Here is a 26,767-nt window from a genome sequence, read left to right as displayed (position 1 = left end):
AAGCCCAGAATGAGATGGTTTCATTAGTGAATTCTACCAAATATTTAAAGAAGAATTAATGCCAATTCTTCTCAAACTCTTCCAAAAAATTGAAGAGGAAGGATCACTCCCAAACTCAATTTTTGAGGCTGGCATTACCCTGATAACAAGGCCAGATAAGGAAACTACAAGAAATGAACACTACAGACCAATATCCTTGATGAATATAGATGCAGAAATTCTTAACAATATGTTAGCAAACCTGATTCAACTTTACCATGATCAAGTGAGATCTATCCTGGAATGCAAGGATAATTCAACATATTCACATCAATAAATGTGATACACCACATTAATACACTGAAAGATAAAAATCATGATCATCTAAATAGATGCAGAAAAAGCATTTGACAAAATACATCTTTTCATGATAAAATCACTGAACGAACTGGTTATAGAAAGAACATAACTCAATATAATAAAGGCCATGTATGACAATCCCACAGCCAACATCATATTCAACAATGAAAGACTGAAATGAAAACTTTTCCTCTAAGATCTGGAATAATACCAGGGTTCCCACTCTCACCACTCCCATTCAGTATAGTACTGGAAGTCCTAGCCAGAGCAATCAGGCAAGAAAAAGAAATAAAATGCATGTAAATCAGAAAGGAAGATGTGAAATTGTCTTTGTTTGCAGGTGATTGTCTTATATATAGAAAATCCTAAAGACTTCACCAAAGAACTGCTAGAATTATTGAATTCAGTAAAATTTCAATATACAAAATCAAGATATAGAAATCAGTAGTGTACACTAATAACAAAATATTTGAAAAAGATATAAACAATCCAGGAAGGATAGCATCAAAAACTATAAAATATTTAGGAATAAATTTAACCAAGGAGGTAAAAGATCTTACACTGAAAACTACAAGATTTTATTGAAAGACATAAAAGAAGACACAAACAAATGGAAAAATATCCTGTGTTCATGGATCAGAAGAATATTATTAAAATGTTTGTACTACCCAAAGCCATCTGTAGATTTAGTGCAATCTCTATCAAAATTCCAATAGCATTTTTCACAGAAATAGAGAAAACAATTCTAAAAATTTGTATGGAACCACAAAAGACCCCAAATAACCAAAGCAATCCTGAAAGAAGAGCAAAGCTGGAAGCATCACACTTCCTGATTTCAAACTATACTATAAACCTATAGAAATCAAAATGGAATGGTACTGGCATAAAAATGGGTGCACAGACCAATAGAACAATCGAGTGCCCAGAAATAAACTTGTGGTATATAGTCAACTAATATTTGACAAAGGAGTGAAGAAAACTCAAGGGGAAAGGAGAGTCTCCAGGAAATGATGTTGGGAAAACTGGATAACCACATGCAGAGGAATGTAATTAGACCCTTACCTTATGCCACTTGCAAAAATTAACTCAAAATGGATTAAAGACTTGAATGTAAGACCTGAAACTGTGAAATTCCTAGAAGAAAACATAGGGGAAAAGCTCCTTGACATTGGTTTTCGCAACCATTTTTTGGATATGACACCAAAAAGCACAAGCAACAAAAGCAAAAATATCTGGGACATACATATTTTTTTAAATGGAGATTTAAAGTTTAATTGGAAAGTTCCTGCTATTTCCTTCATCACCAAAACTTAGCTGGATTTCTTTTAGTCTTTTCAAGACTGTGGCTGTTTCCACTCCTATGAATCACCCTCAACTACAGTGTGCATAGAGCTATCTAAGTAAAAGAAGGGAGGTAGAATTCAGAGCTTCTAAGATAGTTAGGAGTAACTTCAGGGGAAGTAGGACCCACTCTTTTCAAGCTGAAGATTCTTTTTTCCTGCTTTAACAGATACTGATTTTATTTGCCTTAACCTAAAAACCTAGAAGTCTTCTGGAACTTTCTCTTATGCGTGTCCCAAGCCAACCTTAATTCCTTTTAATGTTCCTGGCTCAGCTGTGTTCCATTTCTCCAGCAGGGTATAATCCCTTTGATCCATTTCAACCTTTCTTTTGCTTTCATTTAACTAAGTGACTTGTGTACTTGTTTTGTTTTAAATAAATTGCAACTGAAACAGTTGAAAGAAAGAAAAAAATAACTCTGAATTTCTCCCTCAGGAGCTCTTTAGATTGTTGTTACCTCTACTTATATAACTTTTATGATATATAAGAAAAGTGGGTTTCCTTTTTTGTAAACTGTTCTCTGATTACAACTGAGTAGTACTGGAGGAAAATTATTTTTATTAGTAGTAATAATGCTACTGGTAGAAGTGAAATAACTCTACCTTTGTTATGGTACTTTTTTTTGATGATTCCAACATATTTGATTTTGTACTATTTCATGTTTTTAGTTTATTGATCAATTTCTTTGATTTACAAAGTGGGAGATGAAAAAGAGCAGATTTTCTGTGGGGTTCATTTCAAAACTGGGAAAGGGCTGAACCTAAGAGTTTAAAAACCAAAAAGAGGTAAATTAAGTATGAAAAGGGGAATGGTTAAGTGTGGACTCTTCCATTTCTCTATTTTTGGGATCAAGATTTCAGAGGACAGGTGGTTCTCTGAAGTCATCGACAAGAAATGAGATTAAATATATCTCTTGATTGAGCCTCATGTAAATTTTGCTAAAGGAAGTTTCTCTGAAGCTTATACTCTTATTAGTTTTGGTAATTCTTTCTACCTTTTTTTAATTATAAGGATGTCAAACATATTACAACGCTAGAGAGAACCGTTATTATATGAACTCCCAGTGAAAATCACCCAGCTTCCACAGCTATTAACTCGCTCCGTCTTTTTTCATCTGTCCCACTGCTTATTCCCTCTCCCCTCATTATCTTAATATAATTGTGTCAAATAGCATATGATTTCATCTGAAAATATTTCACTAAGAATCTCTAAACTATAAAAGATTTTTTTTGTTATTGTTAAACACAACCATAGTACCATTACATTTTAGTAAAAATTTCAGGAAACCTGTTCAGGACTAACCTTTCACCCTGTCTTAGAGACTCACCAGGTGAATAAATGAAAGATTTACCGTAATATTTTATTTTTGTTTTATTTTAGAAGTAGATTATCCTATTAAAATAGTATATTGATAATCCATCTTAATAACACAGACTCATTTATCCTTCAAATTGGGATACTTTTGAGAGTGAAAGGGGACACTATTAACAATTAGTTGAAATCTAGGCCTGACCTGGGTAAACTGGGATAATATGTATCGTCCTTTATCTCAATGTAGTATTTATTGGTCGAATAGCTGCTATTGTATTTTTCAATGAGCTTTGAATAGTCAGAATGAGTCAAGTGTAGCTAAGAGCATGACAAAACTTACCATAGGACTTTCTTTACTTATAACCAGTACAAAATAGTATGGCTAGATCAAGTCTAAAATTTTTAAAGTGCCTGTAGATTTCAACTTAGTTCTTAATAGCACTTCCATAAAGCTAGAAGTGGAACCACCAGACATAAATCACATGTTAAAATGAACCCCTCCTTTTAAATTTGTGGTTTACAGACTTGTGGTGATCAGATCACAGGGAATCTAAAGTAGACTAACTTATAATGTTGGTAAATGAGGCAGTTTTAAAATGTTAAAAATATTTGTTGTTAACGTTGCTAGTTCACCATGAATTTATATAAACTTTATGTCTATTATAAGCTGAAGTTGTTAGCATTCCAAGTTAGAAAACACCACTAGACCTTCCGTATCTGTTCTTAAGAATATGCTCTGTTACTATAGCAAGTTATTCTCAGGAAGGGCTCCATCCTTTTAGGGGTGTTCTTGTTATCAGTAATATTTTAAGCAATTATCTTTTAAGAATAAAGTATACAACTATGATTCCCCTGATCAGGAAAAGAAATCAAACTTCTGAAACATAAATTTTCATTAGGTCAGTTCTTTGGAAGAAATAAATGCTCTTGTAGTGTCGTGATTTATTTTCCTTTTTTTAAACCACAGTTGTTCATTTTTAACATTTTTTCCATAAATAAATATTCGTACTGTCCAGCCTCTTGTCTCACTTTTAGCTTATTTACTGAATCAACTTCAAGTCTTCAATATTTATATGTAAAACATTAGAATTTATGCACACACACATGTACACATTCACCTTTTAAATGACTGACTTTAACCGTGGCATTTTTAAAAATTGGAATCGATCGTTTATGATATACAATATCTTGGAATTGTTTTCCCCACATACTTCTGGTGGGATGGATATGGAATCATGGTAACATATTAGGTTTCATTGTTACATTAAAGAAATGTGTTCATGGTTGTTCTCTATACATTTAAGTATTGTAAATAATTTTTTCTCTCTTTCTAGCTGTTCCCTTTCCTCCAACCCAGCGGCTTACTTTGAAGGAAGTGTTTGAGAATGGGAAACCTAAAATTGATGTCTTGAAAAACCATTTGGTGAAGGAAGGACGCCTGGAAGAGGAAGTAGCCTTAAAGATAATCAATGATGGGGCCGCTGTCCTGAGACAAGAGAAGACTATGATAGAAGTGGATGCTCCAATCACAGGTGTGAGAAGTGTTTGCTTGATGGTACTTACAGTTGAGAAATGGTCACAAATAGCCAACTAAAATGTGTGATGGGGCAGCCGGATGGCTCAGTGGGTTAGAGCGCGAGCTCTCAACAACAAGGATGCCGATTTGATTCCCACATGGGATGGTGGGCTGTGCCCCCCCACAATTAAAGATTGAAAAACGGTGACTGGACTTGGAGCTGAGCTGCGCCCTCCACAACTAGATTCAAGGACAACGACCTGGAGCTGATGGGCCCTGGAGAAACACACTGTTCCTCAGTATTCCCCGATTAAAAAAAAAAAAGTGTGATGATTTTTCTAGGAATTAGGAGACATTTTTAGGATTGTTTAGTATATTTGTGGTTCACTAAAGAAATACAATTTGGGGGCCAGCCCGGTGGCTCAGACGGTTGGAGCTCCGTGCTCCTAACTCCGAAGGCTGACGGTTCGATTCCCCCATGGGCCAGTGGGCTCTCAACCACCAGGTTGCCGGTTCAACTCCTTGAGTCCCGCAAGGGATGGTGGGCTTGGCCCCTTGCAACTAAGATTGAACACGGCACCTTGAGGTGAGCTGTCTCCCAGATGGCTCAGTTGGTTGGAGCACGGGCTCTCAACCACAAAGTTGCTGGTTTGACTCCCCCAAGGGATGGTGGGCTGTGCCCCCTACAACTAGCAACGGCAACTGGACCTGGAGCTGAGCTGTGCCCTCCACAACTAAGACTGAAAGGACAACAACTTGAAGCTGAACGGCATCCTCTACAACTAAGATTGAAAGGACAACTTGATTTGGAAAAAAGTCCTGGAAAAATACACACTGTTCCCCAATAGAGTCCTGTTCCCCTTCCCCAATAAAATCTTTAAAAAAAAGAAAAAAAGAAATACAATTTAAAATGTCTATTATTTCCAGTAGGACTGTTTCAGTATTGCTAGATTTACTATAGTTACAGAGCAGTCCAGTCAAAAGTGAAAGTGATTTAAAAGTTAAACTGTGATCTCTATTGGTGTAATTCCCTTTTTCTTTTAAAGACATAGTTTTTTACCTCACCCTGTGTCTTTTCTCTAGTGTGTGGTGACATTCATGGACAATTCTTTGACCTGATGAAGTTGTTTGAAGTTGGAGGATCACCTAGTGACACACGCTACCTCTTTTTGGGTGACTATGTGGACAGAGGCTATTTCAGTATAGAGGTAAAAATTAAACTGGATCTGTTGGAACTATCATACTGTCTTTTTTTAAAAAAAAAATCACTTTCCATACTTTAGTAGAAGAAATTAAAATGAGAACACTGACAGAATTTCTAAACTTTGTTACTTTCAGTAATTAAAGTGATAGAGATGTTTTAATTGATATAAAAAATATTTTCCTTTTATGTTTAAAATATAAAACTATTCTAGGACCTAATGCAAGGCTTGAGGATAGTGGACACATTCCACTACATATAGGGGGCACGTTCATATTTAACGTCCATTGATTCAGCTGTACATGCTTGGCAAACAAGAGAAGTAACTTTGAAATAGGGTAGGTCATCGAGTTTATACTGTGCCCAAAATCAACAGGAGATGAGGAAATGGAGTCTGCCTGCTGTTCCTGTACTTAGTTTTGCCTCTCCCTGAAAGTGTGTACTGAGTGTGTTTCTGGTGATTAAAAGTTTATTGTTCATGCAGCATGGCTCCTAAACACAACTCCACTGTCTCACTTGGGGCTCAACCGAAGAAGCAGCAGTTGTTCTAAAACTGCCAGAAAAATAAATGACAAGAGAAATAGACCTTCCTCTTTAGTTAGATAAGCAGTCTAAATTCATGGACTAGAAAAGTTCGATGTTACCTGCCAGTTCCTCAAGTTCATTTAGTGTCATCTATGATGACACAGGTTAATGAGAGAAACTAAGAAAAAGCACATTTTCCCTCCTGCTTAGTCAATTCCTAGTCTCTAAATAGGTACCTGGGCTGGATGGAGATCATACTCGCAGACTATAACATTGAAAAGCTTCCCTCTTCCTATATACATCATGGTGCAATAGACAGTAAGTCAAAAGTATGGATGTTTGAAAGACACATTGAAAGACACTTCTTTGTGTGTTTGCTAGCATGAGGTTTTAGAGGCTGAAGAGAATACAGAACTTAGTAAAGTTTTAATTAGTCATTTAATGAAATAATTTTTTCAAAAGATAAATATTGTGCCAAATCATCTGATTGTTAACTCACATAGTTTAAGAAATTTCAGTGCATTAATATATTCAGTAAAGCACATACAAAAAATCCACAATGATTTTTATACACATATAATATATTCAGAATATTTTGTTACTTGTATTTTTCCTCATTCATCAACAAATGTTCCCTGAGTGCCAACTTTATGGCAGGCTCTGAGGATAAAATAATTATGATTCATGCTAGCTCAAGGAGCTGACAATCAAATAGAAAAAGTACACTTTTGAATAGATCTTTCAGTATAATATGAAATTGTTTATTTAATCATCAGCAGTGTTCTTCATATTAGGACCTAGCACCATGCCTGACACATAGTAGGCTCTCAGTATTGTTGAATGAATGAATCTTAGTAAGTCATAGTTTGTATTTGGCTCTATCCTGTTATTTGATGTTTGGCTAACTTAAAGGGTTTTTCTGGACATCTTAAGCGATAAATGAATCAAAACTTTGAAGGGACAATGCTTTTTATATCAGTTTTAAATCTGAACTGTAGGGTATATCTAGTGTTAGTTGGAAGTCATTTACTTATAAACCACTAATATTATAAACTTCTGTAGGCTACAGCTTAGTCCAACATGATACAAGTATATACTTGAACAATAGTTTTTTATCAATGTTTTTGATGAGCATGTGTGATGTTTTTGTCAAGTGAATGAAAATAAGATAATAGAACCCCTATTACAAATTTTTGTTATAAATAGTTCTCTTTTTTTTTCCTGTAGAAAAATTGGGAAACGCAGAATCTAAGAAAATAAAAGCTTTTGTAAATCAGACATCATCGCTGTTAACCTTTTATTATATTTCCTTACAGTCTTTTTTTCTGCATTTACGTTTGTGTATATATTTTTTAAAGAAAATGGAGATCGTTTTGTACATCACTTTTTACAGTCTTTTTTCCTTACTCAGCATTGTATTGAAAACACTTCTCTATCATTAAAATTTCTCCAAAAGCATGATTAATGGTATAAATACCACGATTTATTTCACCATTCCTCTGTTCTTGGATAATTAGATTTGTAACAGGTCCTGCTTATTGCCTCCCTTTTTTCTCCTTCTTTACTGTCAAAAATCCCTATTTTGTTGACATAAATGGGATGGCGGATTCAGGGAGGACCTTTGATTTCAGGGAGGGAAGGTCCTTATCCCAGTCCCAGGGAATGAATTTTTGGCGGTCTGAACTAGTCATGGCGGTCTATTCCCTGTCACCAGTGGATTGGTCTAGGGGTAAACGTGGATCCTGTTTTGCCCAGTAATATATAAAGGAAACACTGCTGGGTGTTTGTTTTATTTTTTGGTGTGTGTGCGTTAAAATGTTTCTTTGCAGGTGTAAAGACTCTTGCAAGGTGAAAGCTTTTGAGCCCCCATTCCACTCTGTCATTTCACGTGTGGATGTGTGTACTGTAGCAGCCATGTTGTGACCGTGGGGCGGTGCTTTCATGAGAAGCAGACCTGTTGTGACTCACAGATCAAAGAGGTAGAGAGGGCATGGTTTCTTCGTGATGATATTGAGCTTGTACACTAAACCTGGACATCTTACCTCCAGACTCCTTGTTTCGTGAGATGTTTAAATATCTTTATGGCTTAAACAATAGTTAATTGGGTATTATATCACTTGTACTCTTAAGTGGTACCAGGCTGTTTTCCAGTTAGTTCTGTTCTCTATATTGCTGCAGTTAACATCTTTTTGAATATATCTTTGATAGCATTTCTGATATTTCCTTAAATCAGATTCTTATAAGTGAAATAACTAGAAAGAGTGTGAGCATTTTTAAGACTTGATACATATTGCCAAATTGTTTTCATAGAACTTTATTTCACTTTATTTTCTCTTTCCATACTAATAATTTTCATTTCTTTGAACCTATATGAGAGAATCAAGGCATGATGATTTTGTTTTCATGCCCAGAGCAAGCACTTATCTTTTTCTGAAGCAATGTGGGCTTTGATTAGTACACCAGGGACTGATCCAAATGTCACTGATAAAACAGAATAGTAAAGTTTCACTTTTTCTAAGTCTTTTGATGTTCCTTCTTCATTTGTACCTGTTAGAAAGAACTTCTTCTGTGGTAGGGGAAGCTAACTAAATTCTGGTTTCCTTTAATTGATTTTGCAATAAGAGAAAAGATTAAAGGGAACATTTTCAGCATAAGATATGTTGTACTAAATGCACAGGAGCCACCAAAGAGAAAATGATATCAGATGTCCAGGAGATGTAAATGTTATCAGGTGACCAACTGATGAACAATTGTTGACATACAGAAATGATTCTTGAAGTGGAATAAAGTTCTGTTCACATATAAATAAATAATTGAGTGTCTGAACAGATCCTCTGATAATCATGACCTTGTCATTGAATTGTATAACACAATTATACAATTGCATTCTGATGTATAATCTAAGGAAATAAAATTTGAGACTGGAGGCTGAGAAGTATATCGACCGAATTACATTGCAGTGTGGATATAGATTGTACTTTTATATATCTCATTACTTCAAAAAGGTAAGTTGGTTTTTTCAGGAGGCAGAAATAAAGACCCAAATAAATCAAAAGATATATACTGTTCTTGGTTTGGGAAAGGTAAGTATAGAGAAGAGAAATTGCTTTCTAAGTTTATATATGGATTTAATATAATTTTTCCTTGGAATATTTTGTGCAAGTTATGTCAAAAACAAAAGTCAATCAAAAAAAGAAAAAAGCCATCTAAGTATATTTGTATATGTCTATATATTTAAGTTTTATAATGTTTATTTTGTAACATCTATCTCAAAATGTACATACATTTTGACCCAACAATTCCATTTTTTGAGAAATTATACTGTGATGCATTCATAATTATGTACAATGACCTGTGAATAAATATTTTGTCACAATAATTGAGAGGTTCCTCTGACATTTAATGAGCAGGGTCCAGGTATACAAAACACCCTGCACTATGCTGGAGACTCCTAAACCACAAAAATCATGCTTTTCAAATGGTCAGTAGTACCCATGTTGAAAAACATTGTTAAATTCTGGGAATATGGAGATGAACAAGCAAAGCCAAGTCCTTTGCTGTGTTTTTTTTCTTTTTTTCTTTGCTGTGTTTTTTATTGAGAAGGACAGCACTGTGTATTTGTTTAGTGTCTGTGAAATTCAGCTCAGGCTGAGGGGCTAAAGAGGGACAGGAGTAGCTAATTTAGATGGAGACCAGGGAAGGCCTGCCTGAGGAGGTAGCATTTGAACAGGAACTTGAACTTCTGTGACCTGAGGGGAAAAGCCATGCATAGAAGTGGGTGGGGAGTACATTCTAGGCAGAGGACATAACAAGTGTACAAGCTCTGAGGCCGGAGCCAAGACTTAGGCAGGCAGTTCCCTAATAGTAACAAGGCTGGTGTGGCGAGACAGAGTAATGAGTAAGGAGAGGGAAGATGTGAGCAGTGTTTCCGAGAGCTAGGTGGGGGTTAGATCATGTCAGGCCGTGCAAACCACAGGAAGGAGTTTGAATTTTATTTTGAATGTGATAGGAAGCCACTGGAAAACAATTTTTTTGAGCTGGCGAGTGACTTATTCACATTTATGTTTTAGAACAAGTACTCTGGCTGGTATGTCCTGTGAATTGACTATAGGAGCCCCTGAGTGGGTGTAGGGAGACCAATGAGGAATCTAATCCAGTAAGAATAGGCAAGAGATGTTGGTGATTTACATTTGTCAGATGGAGAAGCCTTTGGATTCAGAATTTTGAACTCTTTCCTTTTTGAGAGGTGGTAAAATCTCAGTTGAATTAATCAAGCTCCTAAGGTCACGGCACATTTACTACTAGACTTTGCAAGGTCCCCCTCTGTTTTTGTTTTTGTTTTTTCTTATCTGTGACCTCTATTTTCCTTACTCTCTCTTCCCATTGTACATGTTTCTATTGTATTTGGTATATGCCTCAGAATACATATAATACATTATATTAATTTTTTAACATAAGGTGTTTATGGATAAAGTATTTTACTTTTACATAATTGTTACAGTGCTATTCCATGGTTCTCAAACTTTAACGTGCATCATAAATATCTGGAGGGCTTGTTCAAAAAACTGTTTGCTGGGCCCCACCCCAGAATCTCTGATTCGTTAGGTCTGGGATAGAGCCTGAGAATCTGTGTTTCTAACAAGTTCCGACGTGGTGATGATGCTGCACCACGCTTTGAGATGAATGTGACCACACTGAACCACTGCTGAAACTCTGTTTCTGTTTTGTTTTGCACTTATCATTATGTTTTCAAGATCTGCCCAGAGTGCTGTATGTATGTCTCTAGTTCATTGCTTTCTGCCTGCTGTATGTATAGTATAATGCACCTCTGTGACATTTCAGTTTTCTGTTCTCAGTGAAAGTGACGCCTACATTGCCTCTAGTTTCTTTCTACAGTGAACACGCTTCTGATATAAATCCACTTACGGTCTCATGTTTCAGTTTCTCTATGGTTTATGAACAAGTGTGGGATTGCTAGGGAAAAGGGTATATACCTTTCTACTTGAACTGACTAATGCCAGATCTCTCTTCAGAATAGTTGTACCTGTCTAGACTCCTCTCAGTGGCACCTAAAAGTTCTTATTTCCTCACATCCCTCTCTAGAATTTGGTTGTTATCTCATTTTCTAATAGTTCCTCACATCCCTCTCTCTAGAATTTGGTTGTATCTCATTTTCTAATATTTACCAATATGATGGGTATAAAGTAGTATCTTATTGTTTCAATTAATATTCTAATTCCTAAGAAAATTGAACATTTCATGTTAGCCATTCCATTCTTATACTCAAGGACAAGAATTTCTTGTATGACCTTCCAGATATAGGGTAAGCACATACAAGCCTATTTACATAATCTGTTTTTAAGAAATAAACGTGCTTATCACTACATTTCCCATTAAGTGCTGCTTTATCTGAATTTCACAGATTTTGGTATGTGTTGTTTTTATTATCATTCAGTGTTTTATATTTTAAGAACTCTCTGTAACCCTAGGACAGTGAAATGTGGTATGTTTTTTCTTTCTAGTCATGCGGGATATTTTTGGAGTTAGTATTTTGTTACTGATTCTAATTAGTGTAATTTGGTTAGAGATCATGATCTGAATTCCCTCTTTGGAATTTGTTGAGACTCCCTTTGTGATGCAGTACCTAGTAGATTTTTTTGTGACTATCCCATGTGTACTTGAAAAGAATACATTCTCTATTTGTTGAATTGTTCTCTATAACTTTATTTTTTCTGCTTGAACTAAGTTACTTTTGAGTTTCTGTCAAGAGCTCCAACTACAGTTATTGATTTATCTGTTTCACACCAAGGTGTTGTCAATTTATTTTACATAATTGCAGAATGCTGCTATATTCAACTTACTATTTTTTTAACTTATTATTTTTATTACTTATTTTATTACTTATTATTTTTTAATGTGCTTTTATTCAATTTCATGGTGTTTTACCCATTTTTATAAGTCCCCTTTTGGAATTGCCTTTAGAGATTGCTGGAAATTTTTTCATCTTTAGTAATATCAATAAAGTTTTATTCTGTAGAAGGTGTTTTTCAATTTTGCAAACAGTTGAGAGCCAGCTCTGAAGAATTTTTCCCCAACCTTGGCTTAAAATGACAAATGTATTTGTGTTTGGGTTTTTAAAGGTCTTTAAACTGACGTAGAAATTTAAGCCAAAAAACAATTTCACCTAAGTGTTTGGGCACATCGTAAATACTGGGGGTTCGGAACAAGTTACCCCAAGATGTGCCTTTGTGGTGTGGGGGAGGAACAAACTTTCCTCTACCCTAAAGCTTCTTCTGGCCAGTCTGATAATCGAATAGACATGAGACAGATTAGCAAGAGAAAAATAACCAAATGTAATACATACGTATGTTTGGGAACCCTGCATACAGGAGAGTCAGAGACCCCACATGCATGAGAGGTTCTAGTCCTGTCAATTGTTGCTTGCGTTTTGAGGTTGTATGTGAGATATGTATATTTCATGATTAGTATATGCTATCGATCTTCGTTATTCACAGATTCTGTATTTGCATATATGCCTCCTTGCTAAAATTTATTTGTAATCCCCAAATCAGTACCCATAGTGCTTTCAAGGTCCTATGCCCTCTGAGCAGAAAGAGCTAAGAAACATATAAATGTATACTAATCTGCATGTACACTCACATTTTTATTTATTACTGTATCTATCTGTGTATATCTTTAAAAGCATGAGTTCATATGATACCTCTGATTCCAATTCATCATAAGGTTCATTCTAGTCTTCCCCTTTTCCTGGCTCTCATTATGTGCAGTATGTTCACTTGTCTGTTCAATCCTAATATACCTATAAAATAGGTACATAACAGCCAGCTCACATTGCGAAAAACAGATTTACTGACTAGAGTTAGTATTGGTGTCCTTTTCTTTATGTTTTTAGCCTTGTAGTATGCAGTCAAAATGCTGTTTTCCAAAGTTACCTGGGTTAGTTCTTTTTTTCCCCATCTCCTTTGTTGCTTTGTTAGCCATTTATAATACAATTAGGTTCATTTGTTACTGTTTATATTTCATTTTTGGTTTCTTTTCACATCCTGGTTGATTCAGTTACTTATTTTGGGGGGCATATGTAAAACGTCACTGTGGTGCTTGATGTCAAAGCTATCCAAAAAGGTATGCTTTGGGAAGTGTCCCTCCCTCTTTATCCCTCCTAACCTGTTCCATTCCCCCTCCTTTCTTCCCCTCTCCTCTATGCCCCCTGTAAGTAACCCATCTCTTTAGTTTCTGATTTATGCTTCAGGTATTTCTCATGCACACAAGTAGATTCATGTGTATTTCTTATGTCTCCTTTATTACATTGATATAGATTACATACTATACATTGATATGGATTACATACATACATTGATATAGATTACATACTATAGATATTCTTTTGTACGCACTTTGCTTTTTTCACTCAGCAGTATATCATGGAAATCACTCCAAATTAGTTTAAAGAGGTCGTTCCCACTCTTTTTTTATACTTCATTGTGTGACTATATCGTAATCTGTTCAGCCTCTCTCCTGTGTATGGTCATTTAGGTTGTTTCCGGTAGTTTGCTCTAACAAGCAATGCTGCAAACTTGCGCATATGTAGTTTCTTATTGTTGGAGGTGTATTTTCAGATTAGACTCCTAAAAGTTATCAAAAGTTAAGTGAATATGTAGTTTTGTTAGTTTTTGCCAAATTGTTTTTTCCCATGCAATTTTTTAAATCTAGTCAGATTTACCCATCTTTTCTTTTTTGACTTGCAGATTTTTAGTCATTAGTTACAAAGTTCTCCCCCGTATTAAGGCTAAAGCAGAACTCATCCACATGTTTTCTTCTAGAACTCGTATGGTTTGGTTTTGATATTTTTAGATCTGTATCCATTTGTCATTTATTTGTATTATGTGAGACATGGATCTAATTTTTTTTAACTGGCACCAGTGGTCCCAGACACATTTATTAAGAAATACATCATTATCTTAGTGATTTAGGATGCCACCTTTATTATATACCAAATTTTATATGTACTTGATTAATTTCTGGGCAATTTTATTCCACTGGTATATTTACCTATATATGTGCCAGTACCACTGCTTTAATTGTAGAAACTTTATGTTTTAACATCCAATAGGGCTAGTCCCCCTCATAATTTCTCTTTTTCAGTGTTTTTCTGGCTGTTTCCTAATTGTTCTTGCATGTTTATTTTTCCATGTACATTTTAGTCTAACTTCATGGAATACCTTATTGGCATTTTTATTGGAATTGCAATGATTTTTTAGGAAGAACTGTAATTTTTTAATGTTGAATCGTCCTATCCAAGAACACAGGATCTTTTTGTTTGTTCATATCTACCATGTGTCTTTTAGGAATGTTTTAAATTTTTCCTGGTATGAGATTTGCACATTTCTTGTTAAATTAAGTCCTGTGTTTTTAATCTTGTTACTGCTATTGTAAATGAAGTTTTCTCTACGAGTATGTACTATTTACATTTTTGTATATGAAGGCTATTGATTTTGTAAGTTAATTTTGTATCCTCCCATGTTATTGAATTTTTTTATTATTTGAGTTTTATCATTGATTTTTTTGGAGTTTTTTTAGGTATACTATAATTATGTCATCTGCAAATAGAGGTAATGTGGGGTTTTTTTTTACCCATTCTTAAGCCTCTAGTTGATTTCTTTGATCTAATTCCATTGGCTAATACCTCTAGCACAGTGTTGAATAGTAGCAGAGACAGTGGATATCTTTGCCCTATTCCTGATTTTAGTGGAAATGTCTCTAGTGTTTCTCCATTAAATAAAATACATGTTTTAGGACTAAGGTGTATATTTGTATGGGCAGCTTTGTCACAGAGTTCTAGATATTTGGATAGAACATGGGAACAGAAATTAAGGAGAGATTTCTATTTAGGCTACTCTCTATGCTCTGCCAATTCTAGGGCAATAGCATATCACATTCAAAGGCTGAGGTTTCGTGTTTCAACTGGGGAATAGTAATTAGATATGCCATTACAGCAAGCCATTTGGATTTATATAAATTATCTTTATGCGTTCTCATAGTCACAAATAAAAATTTTATGCTTGTATTTGTCTTGTAGTGTGTGCTGTTTTTATGGAGTTTAAAGATTAATCATCCCAAAACATTGTTTCTGCTTCGGGGAAATCATGAATGCAGGCATCTTACAGAATATTTCACCTTCAAACAGGAATGTAAGTATAATCACTTCTCCAGAACTTTTCTAGTTACCCGCTAGCCAGTCCCAAAATAAATCAAACATAAAGAAAAAAGAAAGGAATGGAACTCAAATGCTTCCTGTTTTTTTTTGTTTGTTTTTTGTTTTTCTGTTAAGAACACTAGGATTTCACTTTTCAACACATTTATTCTGGAAATAATTTTTGTGATTTTTCCCCAATGTTTATAAAGTAATATATTTGTGATATTTGGAAAACAGGAAAGTCGAAAAAAGATAAAAATTGTCCACAATCATACCAGTTAAAGATAATCAATATTATCTCAATATTTGGGATATAGTGTTTTATTCTTTTCTGTATATATAAAAATCTGTCATGAAATAGTTCAACTATATATATTCAAATGTCTTTAAATAGTTGAATATATTTAAAATAAAATTGGGCTCATATGTACTGTTAAATAAATTGCTCTTTTGACTTTATGTAATAGAATTTTTCCCATCATTAAATATTTTTAATGTGATTTTAAAATGTTATTTTAATGTTTTTTAAGTATTCCATTTTACGAATATGCTATCATGTACGTAACCAATTAATTATTAGGTTGGTGCAAAAGTAATTGTGGTTTTTGCAATTGTTTTTAACCTTTTAAACCACAATTACTTTTACACCAACCTAATAGCAACTGACATTTAGATTGTTTTCAACCATAAATAATACTGTAATAGTGAAAAAGTTTATTATTAAAGGTAGAATATTTTGAAAGTCAAAATATTACTAGCTGATAAAAAATATCTCAAAACCTCACAGGTTTCTTTGACCAGAATCTAAGTACTCACAATTGGCTCTCAACTAACATTCAGTGAGATAGTGAGCATATTGGGGATGTTTGGGAGAACTTGCCCCAGGGCATTTGCACTTACTGTTTCTTGTTTCCCTAGATACCTATCTGCTTATCAGCCCTACATCCTTAGTACTTCATGCAAGTTCATCTCTTCAGATATTTTCTTCCCTGGTTGCTTTTTCTAAATTAAAATTTCATCACTTTACTCTCAAACCCTGCTTTTTTTTTAATAGTATCTATCAACACCTGAAATTTATGTATATTATATATATAAAATTTATCCCTTATAGGTGGATTACAATTTGATAGTGTCCCATATACCCATATTAACTCTCATTACCAATAGCTTCCTACATTGGAGTTGATAGTTTAATGACAGTCTTCCAGTAGCGCCTGAAAGGAAAATTTGTTCTTATTACAAGAAATTTTAAGAGTATGGACACTTAAAAAAAAAAACACTTAAAAAAAATCCTTCTGACAGAAAAGTCAACTTCCCTTGGGGATTCCAGCCCTTGGGACTTATTAGAATAAATACTGTAAGTCAGTAGATAATGATCAGGAAGTTTAAAAAAAATTTGATCTGCTATTGATGAGTGTTTAAATTTGTGTAAAGTATTTCAAGGGTAATTTTGGAATATCTGTGAACATTCTGACCCAGCAGTTTGACTTCCAGGAATTTATACAAACCAATAGATTGTATTGGTTTTCTAATGCTGCATAACAAATTAGCACAAATGTAACTACTTTAAAACAGCACATTGATTATCTCGCAGTTACTGTAGGTCAGAAGTCCTTGTGCAGTGTGGCGGAATTCTCTGCTCAGGGTCTCACTGAGCCAAAAATCAAGATGTCACCAGGGATGCAGTTCTCATCTGGAGCTTGGGGTCTTTTTCCAAGTTCACTAGTTGTTGGCAATCCTTGTAACTGGAGGGTTAAGGTCCCCTTTTCCCTGCTAGCTGTTGGCAGGGGACGGCCCTCAGCTTGTAGAGACTGCTTCCCGTTCCTTGCCATGTGGCCCCATGGGTAGTTCACAACATAGATGTCTGCTTTCTTCCAGGTTGCCCGAATGCATCTCTCTGCCTTCCTCTTCTGTGATTAGCTAGCGGGAGAAAACCCTCTGCTTTTCAAAAGCTCGTCTGATTAGGTCAGGCCCACCCAGAGGAATCTCCTTTTTGTCATAACAGAATGTAATGATGGGAGTCTCAACATAGTCGCAGGTTCCATCCACTCAGAGGGGTGCAGATTATATAAAGGTGTAGGTCATTGCAAGTCGTTTTAGAATTCTGGCCTACCACACTAGTCACTCACGAAAAGACAATAAGATATGAATGTATAAGGATGTTCATTGTAGTGTTAATTGTAATAGCAAAAAAAAAAGATAATCTAAATGTCAATAAGGAACTATGTAAATAAGTGATAATATGTCTTTAAAAATGGGGTACTAGGTGGCTGTTGAAAGATCAAGGTGTAGCTAGATATCCTGTTAGAGAGAGATGTTCACATACGTTGTTGGATGATAGAAACCATTTCCAGAACATGCATGTGTGCTCTCCTTTGTAAATTAAGTATATCCTGTGCAGAAGAAATTGGTAGCTGTGACTATCTGTGGGGAGCTGAGTCAGGAGGACTTATGCTCTTAATTTATATTCTCCCACAGGACTGCTTAAATTATCTTTCATCACTATCGTGCACTACTGTCGTACTGATTTTTTAAAACTGGTATCTTTAAAATCACCCAATTAGGGCCCAAGCATTAAAAAGGCTTTTTAAAGCGCCCAGGTAATTCTGCTGCATGCTGCCGGTTAAGAAGGCCAGAGGTTTACTACTCCAGAGGTTTAGGAAGTAGCTACTGTTTGTCATTTGAGAACCACTTCACCAAATAGTTTAAAATTGGAAATACATATTTGGCATTGTTTTTCTAAGTCAAATATTAGGGTAGTCCTCATTATACCTCTATTTCTTTATCTGGGAAAATTAAATAATGCATATCAAGCTGTTAACAAAGGCCCTGGAATGCTCAGTATTTAGCAATAGGTAAGCGATGAAGACAGCAGTCTATGGGTGCTTCTGTTCTAGATAAAGGTTCCGGTTTTTTGGGTAACATTTTATCTAAATCTTTCTCTGTAATTTTTTTTTTTGACTAGTATAATTGGTTCTATTTTTAGAAAATGGAACAATAGGTTCAGGAAAATTTTAAGTGTCTCGTTGCACAGAATTTCTTATCTCAGGTTTTTATTTGCCTTTCACATGCTTTAATTTAGTCAAACCAGGTTTCTTTATTTTTCTCTTATCTGCTCCATCTGTTTCATTCTAACACTGCATCTGAAATGTAAATAAATCTTGGAACAAGCATACAAATTCAAGTACAATTTCAAATTTTATTTCTATGTAAGGAAAGAGCATGTGTGCTTCTTTGCATGGGTGTTTGTTTTTACTGATAAGTGGATCTCTCTTAAAGGGCCACAGTGGTTTTTAGAATCAGCACCTTATAATTACTGGTAAGTGATGCTTAGTTCCAGATTGTGCAGCTGCAGTCTTGTTAATATTTTTAAAGGGGGCAGCTGGAAGCTCTTCTTACATCAATTCTTAAATTGCTTTATATTGCAGAGATTTTGTTTTTGTATTTCAAATCCCGAGATAATCTGAGTAGCAGAGAAAAGTGTAGCAGTTAATTTTTGACATATTTATCTTTGCAAAAAACATTTCTTTATTTTTATATACTTGGAAAGCAAGAAACCTAGTGATTTTATAATCCTATCTCATAGCCCTGGGTACAAATTTCTAAAGTAAATTAATTTCTTATTTCCAGGAGCCGTTCTTTGACGTATAGTTAACCAGCTTACTGATAGGTTCCAGAAACTCCTATAATTTTGCGAATGAAACAATATTGTTATGTTAGGTTGATTTTAAAAAAATAAACAAATATTATTTGTTGTTGTTCATTATGCATTACTTATAGAATTAAGAGATTGGTGTGGTTAGATTGTGGTATATCTGTTAAGTGAAATATTATTTAGATATAAAAAATAATAATTACAAAGCTCTTCATACAAAGATGTGATATGATTTCCAAGATATGTTAAATACAAAAAGCAAGTGCAAAACCGTGTGTATATGTACAGAGGGTGCAAAAAATATGTGTACACATTTTAAGGAAGGAAAAAACTTGGATTAAAATTATACTGATGGTAACCACTTTGAACACCTCTTGTGATTGCAGAAGTCAAACATGACTTGTCATCTTTTGTTATCATCAGTATAGATTATTACAATTTTAATAGCTTTTTCCTTTCTTAAGATATATATATTATTTTATATATATGTGTGTGTATACATACACACATTTATGTAAAAAAAACAAAAGGATGTTGTGAAAAAGAGAACATATGTACATACCTGCATGTGTACGCATAAACTAGCTTTGTAAAGATACCAGGAAACTAGTAATATTGGTTGCCTGCAGAGAGGGGACAGGAAGCGCTGTATATCTTTTTGTAGTTTTTAAATTTTGAGCCATGTAAATGTATTACCTTTTTAAAAAATAATAAAACAAATATGTAATCAATGGCTAGACCAGGTTGTAGTTTCTTGCAAATAGGGCTAACCGTCAAAATTACTTTCAAAGAAAGTTGTTGAAAATTTTGTTTTGTTAATGTTGTATTACTGATACTAGTTAGAACTTGTATCAATGTGATCCTGTGACCAAAGTGCACTTTCCCTTCATCATAGAAATAATTGTTTTATGGGGTGAATCTTAACACTTGTCATGAAAATAAAGTGCTTGAGTCAACTAATTTAACCTTTGGGAATTATATATATTTGGCTATTTAGATTCTCCTATTAAATATTTAATTTAAAAGTAATGATTTGGGAGGAGTATTGCATGGTGTTAAGATCATGAACAGGTTCAAGTTCCAGTTCTGCCTCTTACTAGCTTGCAATTTTGGGCCCAATTTCCTCAGCTTTTTAATGAAGTTCGGGAGGGCTGCCTGCCTGTACAACTTCTGGGCTTCTCTACCAACGTGCACCTCCAAGCACGGCTTGACTTTTTGAAATTCAAGGCCAAGGAAGAAGAAAACATTGCTTTCTTTTCAAACTAAAGTAATTTTCCAGTTTTCCACCTATTATTTCATGAGCTATTCTTGATGGAGACCCCACCTTAACCGTGGAGACCCCACCTTCTGCCAACTGAAGTATTCTCTTGGATTCTGTAGCTTCAGCATGACAACCGCAGCAAAATACATTTCATTAAGATGAACATTTTTACATAAATGGAACCAGGACATAATTTGCTTAAAGACCTTAAAAGTCAGCAAAAAGATTATTGACATTTTATGGATGACTCTGAAAACTCCAGTTTACATTGATATATCTTCAACGCTCCCAGGGGGTCTTTTTAGACCCAACAAAATATTCAGAGTCACAAGACTACCACGGGCCATAAACTTGGCCTCCATCTACTTAGGAGGAAACAGTTCTGGAAGGGCAGCACCAGGCATCCCTTTTTAGTGGAGTAGCCCTCACAGAAGTGCGTACAGCCAGCTTCTTAGCTTGCTGCCTCTTACCTCCCATTCCCTCATCCCCTCCAAGTGTAGGGACAAGGAAACAACATCCACAATGGGTAAATCAGAGAGCCACCCTGGTTTAGAGGCCTCATGTATTACAAGTGCTAATCAAAAACTTTCTTGGCATAGCTTCCAGGGTCCCACAAGGGACATACCTCATGAGTCACAGTACTCAGAGAAGCCCAAAGCTATAGCTTCCTGCCAGGTAATTTTGTAACTTTTACCATAAGCAACATGGATAAGCAAGGTTGCCTAATAACACAGCTGACATTCACCTTATCAGGTTTCCAGGGCAACAGAGCTAGAAAGTTAATCCAAGGTCTTTAGAGGAGAGAGATGTTGTTTACTCTTCATCCACAACTTTTCAAAAACGTCTTTACAAAGATGATTGTGTTTTCAAATTTGCCTGAAATAAATGGCTTTGAAGTAGGCTTCCTAATCTTCTGGCCTATATCCTTTTTCATGTGTGATAAATTTTACCTTTTCTTCCTTTGACTGTTTTTCCTTTTTTGATAGGTCGAATCAAATATTCTGAACAGGTGTATGATGCATGTATGGATACATTTGACTGTCTTCCTCTTGCTGCCCTCTTAAATCAGCAGTTTCTATGTGTACATGGAGGGATGTCACCTGAAATTACTTGTTTAGATGACATTAGGAAAGTAAGTAATCTTTCATTAGTCTCATGGGGTAAATATAGATATATAGAGATATTTTTTCATTGCAGTCAACTAATATGTCTTTATTGCTGTGATTTCATTTTTGGGAGATAACCCCTGTCAACATTTTGTTATATGTCTTCCAGAAATTTTCTGTAATTGTTAATGCAATCTGTGCTTTTACCAACTAGAAACATAACATTTTTTTAGTATATTCCTGAAACTTTAAATTATGTAGCAATGTATAAAGTAAGAAACCAAACCAGAGTTTTAATCCCTGTCCTGCCATTAATTGTGTAACCTTGACCAAATCACTTAACCTCAGAGTCACAGTTTCTTCTCTGAAATGAGGAAGTCGGAATGGATGGCCTGAGCACTCTTTCAGCTCTGAAATTCATTGGCTTTGCCATTGTAGATGATACAGTTTAATTGCTACACTTGCCTGACTTGGGATTATTATTGCTAGGATTCTGTATCTTCATGATAGGAAAAAGATGCCCAGTCTTTTTTCACTAATACTGTTCTATGTTACCATCTTCACTCTTCTACCTTTGTATATATCTTATCTCTCTCTCATGTATAGTAGTTACTGAAACTACAGATTTTTCTAATTATAAAACTGGTTACTCTCCTCAGGGTAAGAGGTTTATCTATACATGCTGCCTTTTCCCCTGCCTTATTGCCTTTTAAATAACCGGCATTTCTCTTTTACAGTGTAAGTCTTGAAATGTACAATTCTGAATGGATTGTGTTAACCGATTTCACGTAGCAGAAGTCCTCTTGGCACTCAGCTATTCTAGTTACTTGTTGTTTCTTGTTTTTTTTTATGCCTTTAACCAAACCAGCAGTGACTAAAGACTTAAGTTAATAACTCATATTGAAATGCCGCCAAGGCATAGAATGGGAAGGACGAAAGCCCTTTACAAAACAAAATTAGCATGTTTTAAAATAAAGAAATCTCCATTGGAATGAGGCAAACAATGAACAGAACCATTGTAAAACCTTCCTGCCCTCATGGTAACCTGGGCTCACCTAGACACTAGAAACGAACTTTACACGTCTTTCTAAATAGTATATCTCTGTGGTGCTTGATTTCACATTTGACTTAAATGAGTATATACCTCTTTTAAGATTAAGATATAAAGGTGTCCTTTTCTAAAGAATGATTAGATGACAGGGATATTTATAAAAAATTACTACCCAAAATAATAAAATGTATGTATCTAAATGTGTCACACATTCATTTTCTTTCAGGAAAATCCTTTAGGGTCTTATTGCCTTCTCTACATTCTTGTGGATGGAAGGGTTCTATTTTTGTTTTTGTTTTTTGACCCATATCAGTTTTCAAAAGCTCTTTTGCTTTCATGATTTTTCTTCTTTTGCCTTTTGCTTGTCTTCTAGTTAGACAGGTTTAAAGAACCTCCAGCCTTTGGGCCGGTGTGTGACCTGCTATGGTCTGATCCCTCGGAAGACTACGGCAGTGAAAAGACCTTGGAGCACTATACCCACAACACCGTCCGAGGGTGTTCTTATTTTTACAGGTATGCTGAGCCTTCGAGTTGCACAGTCAGGAAAGGAAAGGGTGAGGTCGTTTATCAAATTATTTTTAAGTACTTTAGCTCTTGAATTTATTTGTGTGGTATTAGGGACTTCTGTTTCATTTTTTGATTAATAGAAGGCAGACAACTCATGTTTCTTCCTCTTGCTTTTGGCATTAGGTATTATGCCCTAGCAAGTGTAACATACCCAACGTGACTGAATGGAACATCTTGCAGTGCTTCGGTGTTACTGTCTGACTCTAAATGATTTAGGTGATTTGTTCCCAAACATCATCTAGAGACCTTTTTAGAAACAAAGATTTCTTGGCTCTTCCCCCAGACATTCTGATTCAGTAGGTCTCTGAGACAGGGAATCCTGTTATTTTATTTTATTTTTTTAAAGATTTTATTGGGGAAGGGGAATAGGACTTTATTGGGGAACAGTGTGTATTTCCAGGACTTTTTTCCAAGTCAAGTGGTTGTCCTTTCAGTCTTAGTTGTGTCAGTCTTAGTTGTGGAGGGCGCAGCTCAGCTCCAGGTCCAGTTGCCATTTTCTAGTTGACGGGGCACAGCCCACCATCCCTTGGAACCAGCAACCTTGTGGTTGAGAGGATGCGGTCCAACCAACTGAGCCATCAGGGAGCTCAGCGGCAGCTTAGCTCAAGGTGCCGTGTTCAATCTTAGTTGCAGGGGGCGGAGCCCACCATCCCTTGTGGGACTCGAGGAGTTGAACTGGCAACCTTGTGCTTGAGAGCCCACTGGCCCATGTGGGAATCGAACCGGCAGCCTTCGGAGTTAGGAGCATGGAGCTCCAACCGCCTGAGCCACCGGGCCGGCCCCTGTTATTTTTTTAAAAAAGTTCTCCAGCTTTTGGAACCACTGGTAAAGGCAAAGATATAAAAAGAACAGGACATTGTGAACTAAGTTCAGGACATTTCCTGGAAGTTGGCCGTTGCCCTGAATCTCATGTGTAAGCTTTCCCACTCAAAAATAGGGAGGTATAGGGAAGTTGGAAGTCTAAATTTTCTAATCTCATCATTTTATTATGACAAATAATACATGTATTTAGTCCCCTAAAAATCTATTAATTGCCTAAGGTAATGCATTCGTTAAATGAAATCCACATATAAAAAGTAAGAAGCCTCGGGCTGGCCCCGTGGCTCAGGCCGTTAGAGCTCCGTGTTCCTAACTCCGAAGGCTGCTGGTTCGATTCCCACATGGGCCAGTGGACTCTCAACCACAAGGTTGCTGGTTCAATTCCTCGAGTCCCACAAGGGATGGTGGGCAGCGCCCCCTGCAACTAAGATTGAACACAGCACCTTGAGGTTAGCTGCCTCCTGGATGGCTCAGTTGGTTGGAGTGCGGACACTCAACCACAAGGTTGCCAGTTCGACTCCCGCAAGGGATGGTGGGCTGTGCCCCCTGCAACTAGTAACAGCAACTGGACCTGGAGCTGAGCTGTGCCCTCCACAACTAAGACTGAAAGGACAACAACTTGAAGCTGAACAGCACCCTCCACAACTAAGATTGAAAGGACAACAACTTGACTTGAAAAAAAGTCCTGGAAGCACACACTGTTCCCCAATAAAGTCCTGTTCCCCTTCCCCAGTAAAATCTTTAAAAAAAAAAAAAAGAAGAAGATATAGAATATTTCTATCACCACCAAAAGTCCCCTTGTACCTTTAAAAACAAAAAAAAAGTAAGAAGCCCCAATTTTACCATTGTTTTAACATTCTTTAAACAACCTTTTTTCATTCCTTTCTGCCACCTTTCCCAGTAACTAATACGATGAAATCATTTACATTTCACTTTTCTTTACATTGTTTAAAATAAAGAGCGTGACACTGCTTTATTATTAGCACCATATAAATTGATACAATTTCTATGGAGGTCAACTTGGCAATATCTCTCAATTATAAATGCCTCTGGCTTTGGTCCAGAAGTTCTGCGTCTAAATCACAATCCTGTGGCTGTATAATTGACCTTCATTATTCATAAATTCTAATCGGTGAATTTACCTACTTGCTATTTATTTGTAAACCCCAAATCAATACTCAGCACCTTCACAGTCATTCACGAACACGCATACATACAGAATGACAAAAAATCTGAGTCACCCCACATGTGTCCCCAGCTGAGGATGAACAAGGAGTTGCTGTACCTTCTGCTTCAGCTCTCATACTGTAAGCAGGTACTCTTTTTGTGGTCTATTTAATATAACATTTTTCACTTTTTTTTTTTTTTTGGTGATTTGGCTGTTTAAAATGGTTCCAAGAATAGTGCTGAAGTGCTGTCCAGTGTTCCTATGTGCAAGAAAGCTGTGATGGGCCTTCAGAGAAAATATGTGTGTTCACTAAGCTTGTTCAGGAATGAGTCATGGCATTGTTGGCCATGCGTTCTGTGTTAATGAATCAACTATATGTATTAATAAGGTATTTTTACTCAGAAACACACATAACTCAAGGTTATTTATTGATCAGTTGACGAAAATGGTGTGACCAGAGGCTCCCAGGACCCTAATCCTGTATTTCCCCTAAGAGCAGTGGTTCCGCATTCACTAATTCCATTTTTACAGCACTTTTATAGAACATAGCTACTGCAAATAATGAGAATCACTATACTTGCAATTGTGTAAAATGTATGTAACAAGATTGGTTACTCATTGCTACATTATTTCCAATAAAAATTTCAAAGCCACTTAAATGTTTAGTAAAAGACTAAATAAATTGTTGTCTATCTGACAATGGAATGTACTTAACAATGCAGAGGCTATTTTTTAAAAATGAAGAAAGAAAGCAAGCCCTTTATCTACTGATAGGGAATAATCACTACTGTAAAGTGAAGAAAAGACATAGTACAGAGCTATGTGTACCATCTGATTACTATTTCTAAAAGTTGGGATGTACATGTGTATGTATGTGTATATATAATTGCTTGACGTTAAATAGAATGTCTCTGAAATACTCAAAGAAACCAAGAATATTGGTTGCTTCCAGGGTAGCTGGAAGATAGAGGTAGGAAGGAGAAAGGCCTTTCACTGTATCCCCTTTTGTATCTGTCAGTTTTATAGTATGTTAATGTACAACTTCTTTTAAAAGTTAAGTCTCTCTAACGAGCACAATAAGAAACAAAGATTTAAACATAAACTAAATAATTAACACTTGGCTAATTCCAGGATAATTTTGTATTCTCCAGTTCTTCTTATCAGGTATTTGTCATTCCGAAAGATAATAGTGCTAAAAGAACATGTTCGGAGTAGATGCAAATATCATACCTTTTATTAGAATAAGGTCGGGTGTAATATTTGCATTTACTCCTGAAATATTCCTGCATAATATCATCCTGGTGTTGATACTACCTGTGAAGCTGTAAGTAGGTTCTTTAACTTTTCTAACAGTTTGACAGTATGAAAATTGCATGTTCAGTTTTTAGCACCTACTCACGCACTCACACATCACCATGTTCCTTTTTTTATATCAAGGTACCAGGAAAAGTTTTGGTATTGTGTTATTATTGTTATGGGTTAAGACAAAAAAAATTTAAAAAGTGGGGAACTCTGTTTCTGTCCTGGGATTGTCTGTTATCTGCATATTTGAGCTGGAATGAGGTATATTCGTGAAATGGGAAAACAGAATGATGATTGCTAAGCTGTTAATAAAAGTTCAGTGGTATGTAAAACCTATAATTTTGAAACAAAATTAACTTATCGTGACTTATCCTCCTCCGCCTCTTAAGAA

The 26,767-nt window shown here is 35.6% G+C and overlaps 1 protein-coding gene across 4 annotated transcripts in view; it reads left to right on the top strand.

The window, feature by feature from the left end:
- The window catches only part of PPP3CC (protein phosphatase 3 catalytic subunit gamma), a 75,742-nt gene that overhangs the window by 27,577 nt on the left and 21,398 nt on the right, over positions 1–26,767 (top strand). For all 4 annotated transcript variants that reach the window (XM_033134109.1, XM_033134110.1, XM_033134107.1 and 1 more), the window contains exons 2-6: positions 4,326–4,523; positions 5,591–5,715; positions 15,331–15,442; positions 21,350–21,495; positions 22,894–23,033. In XM_033134109.1, coding sequence (XP_032990000.1) covers positions 4,326–4,523; positions 5,591–5,715; positions 15,331–15,442; positions 21,350–21,495; positions 22,894–23,033 — 721 coding nt within the window. The remainder of the gene's footprint in view (positions 1–4,325; positions 4,524–5,590; positions 5,716–15,330; positions 15,443–21,349; positions 21,496–22,893; positions 23,034–26,767) is intronic.

Source organism: Rhinolophus ferrumequinum, chromosome 18 (assembly GCF_004115265.2).
Source record: "Rhinolophus ferrumequinum isolate MPI-CBG mRhiFer1 chromosome 18, mRhiFer1_v1.p, whole genome shotgun sequence".
In the NCBI taxonomy this organism is placed as follows: domain Eukaryota; kingdom Metazoa; phylum Chordata; class Mammalia; order Chiroptera; family Rhinolophidae; genus Rhinolophus; species Rhinolophus ferrumequinum.
The sequence above is the reverse complement of the archived record's forward strand: the minus strand, read 5'-3'. Positions and strand labels throughout refer to the sequence as shown.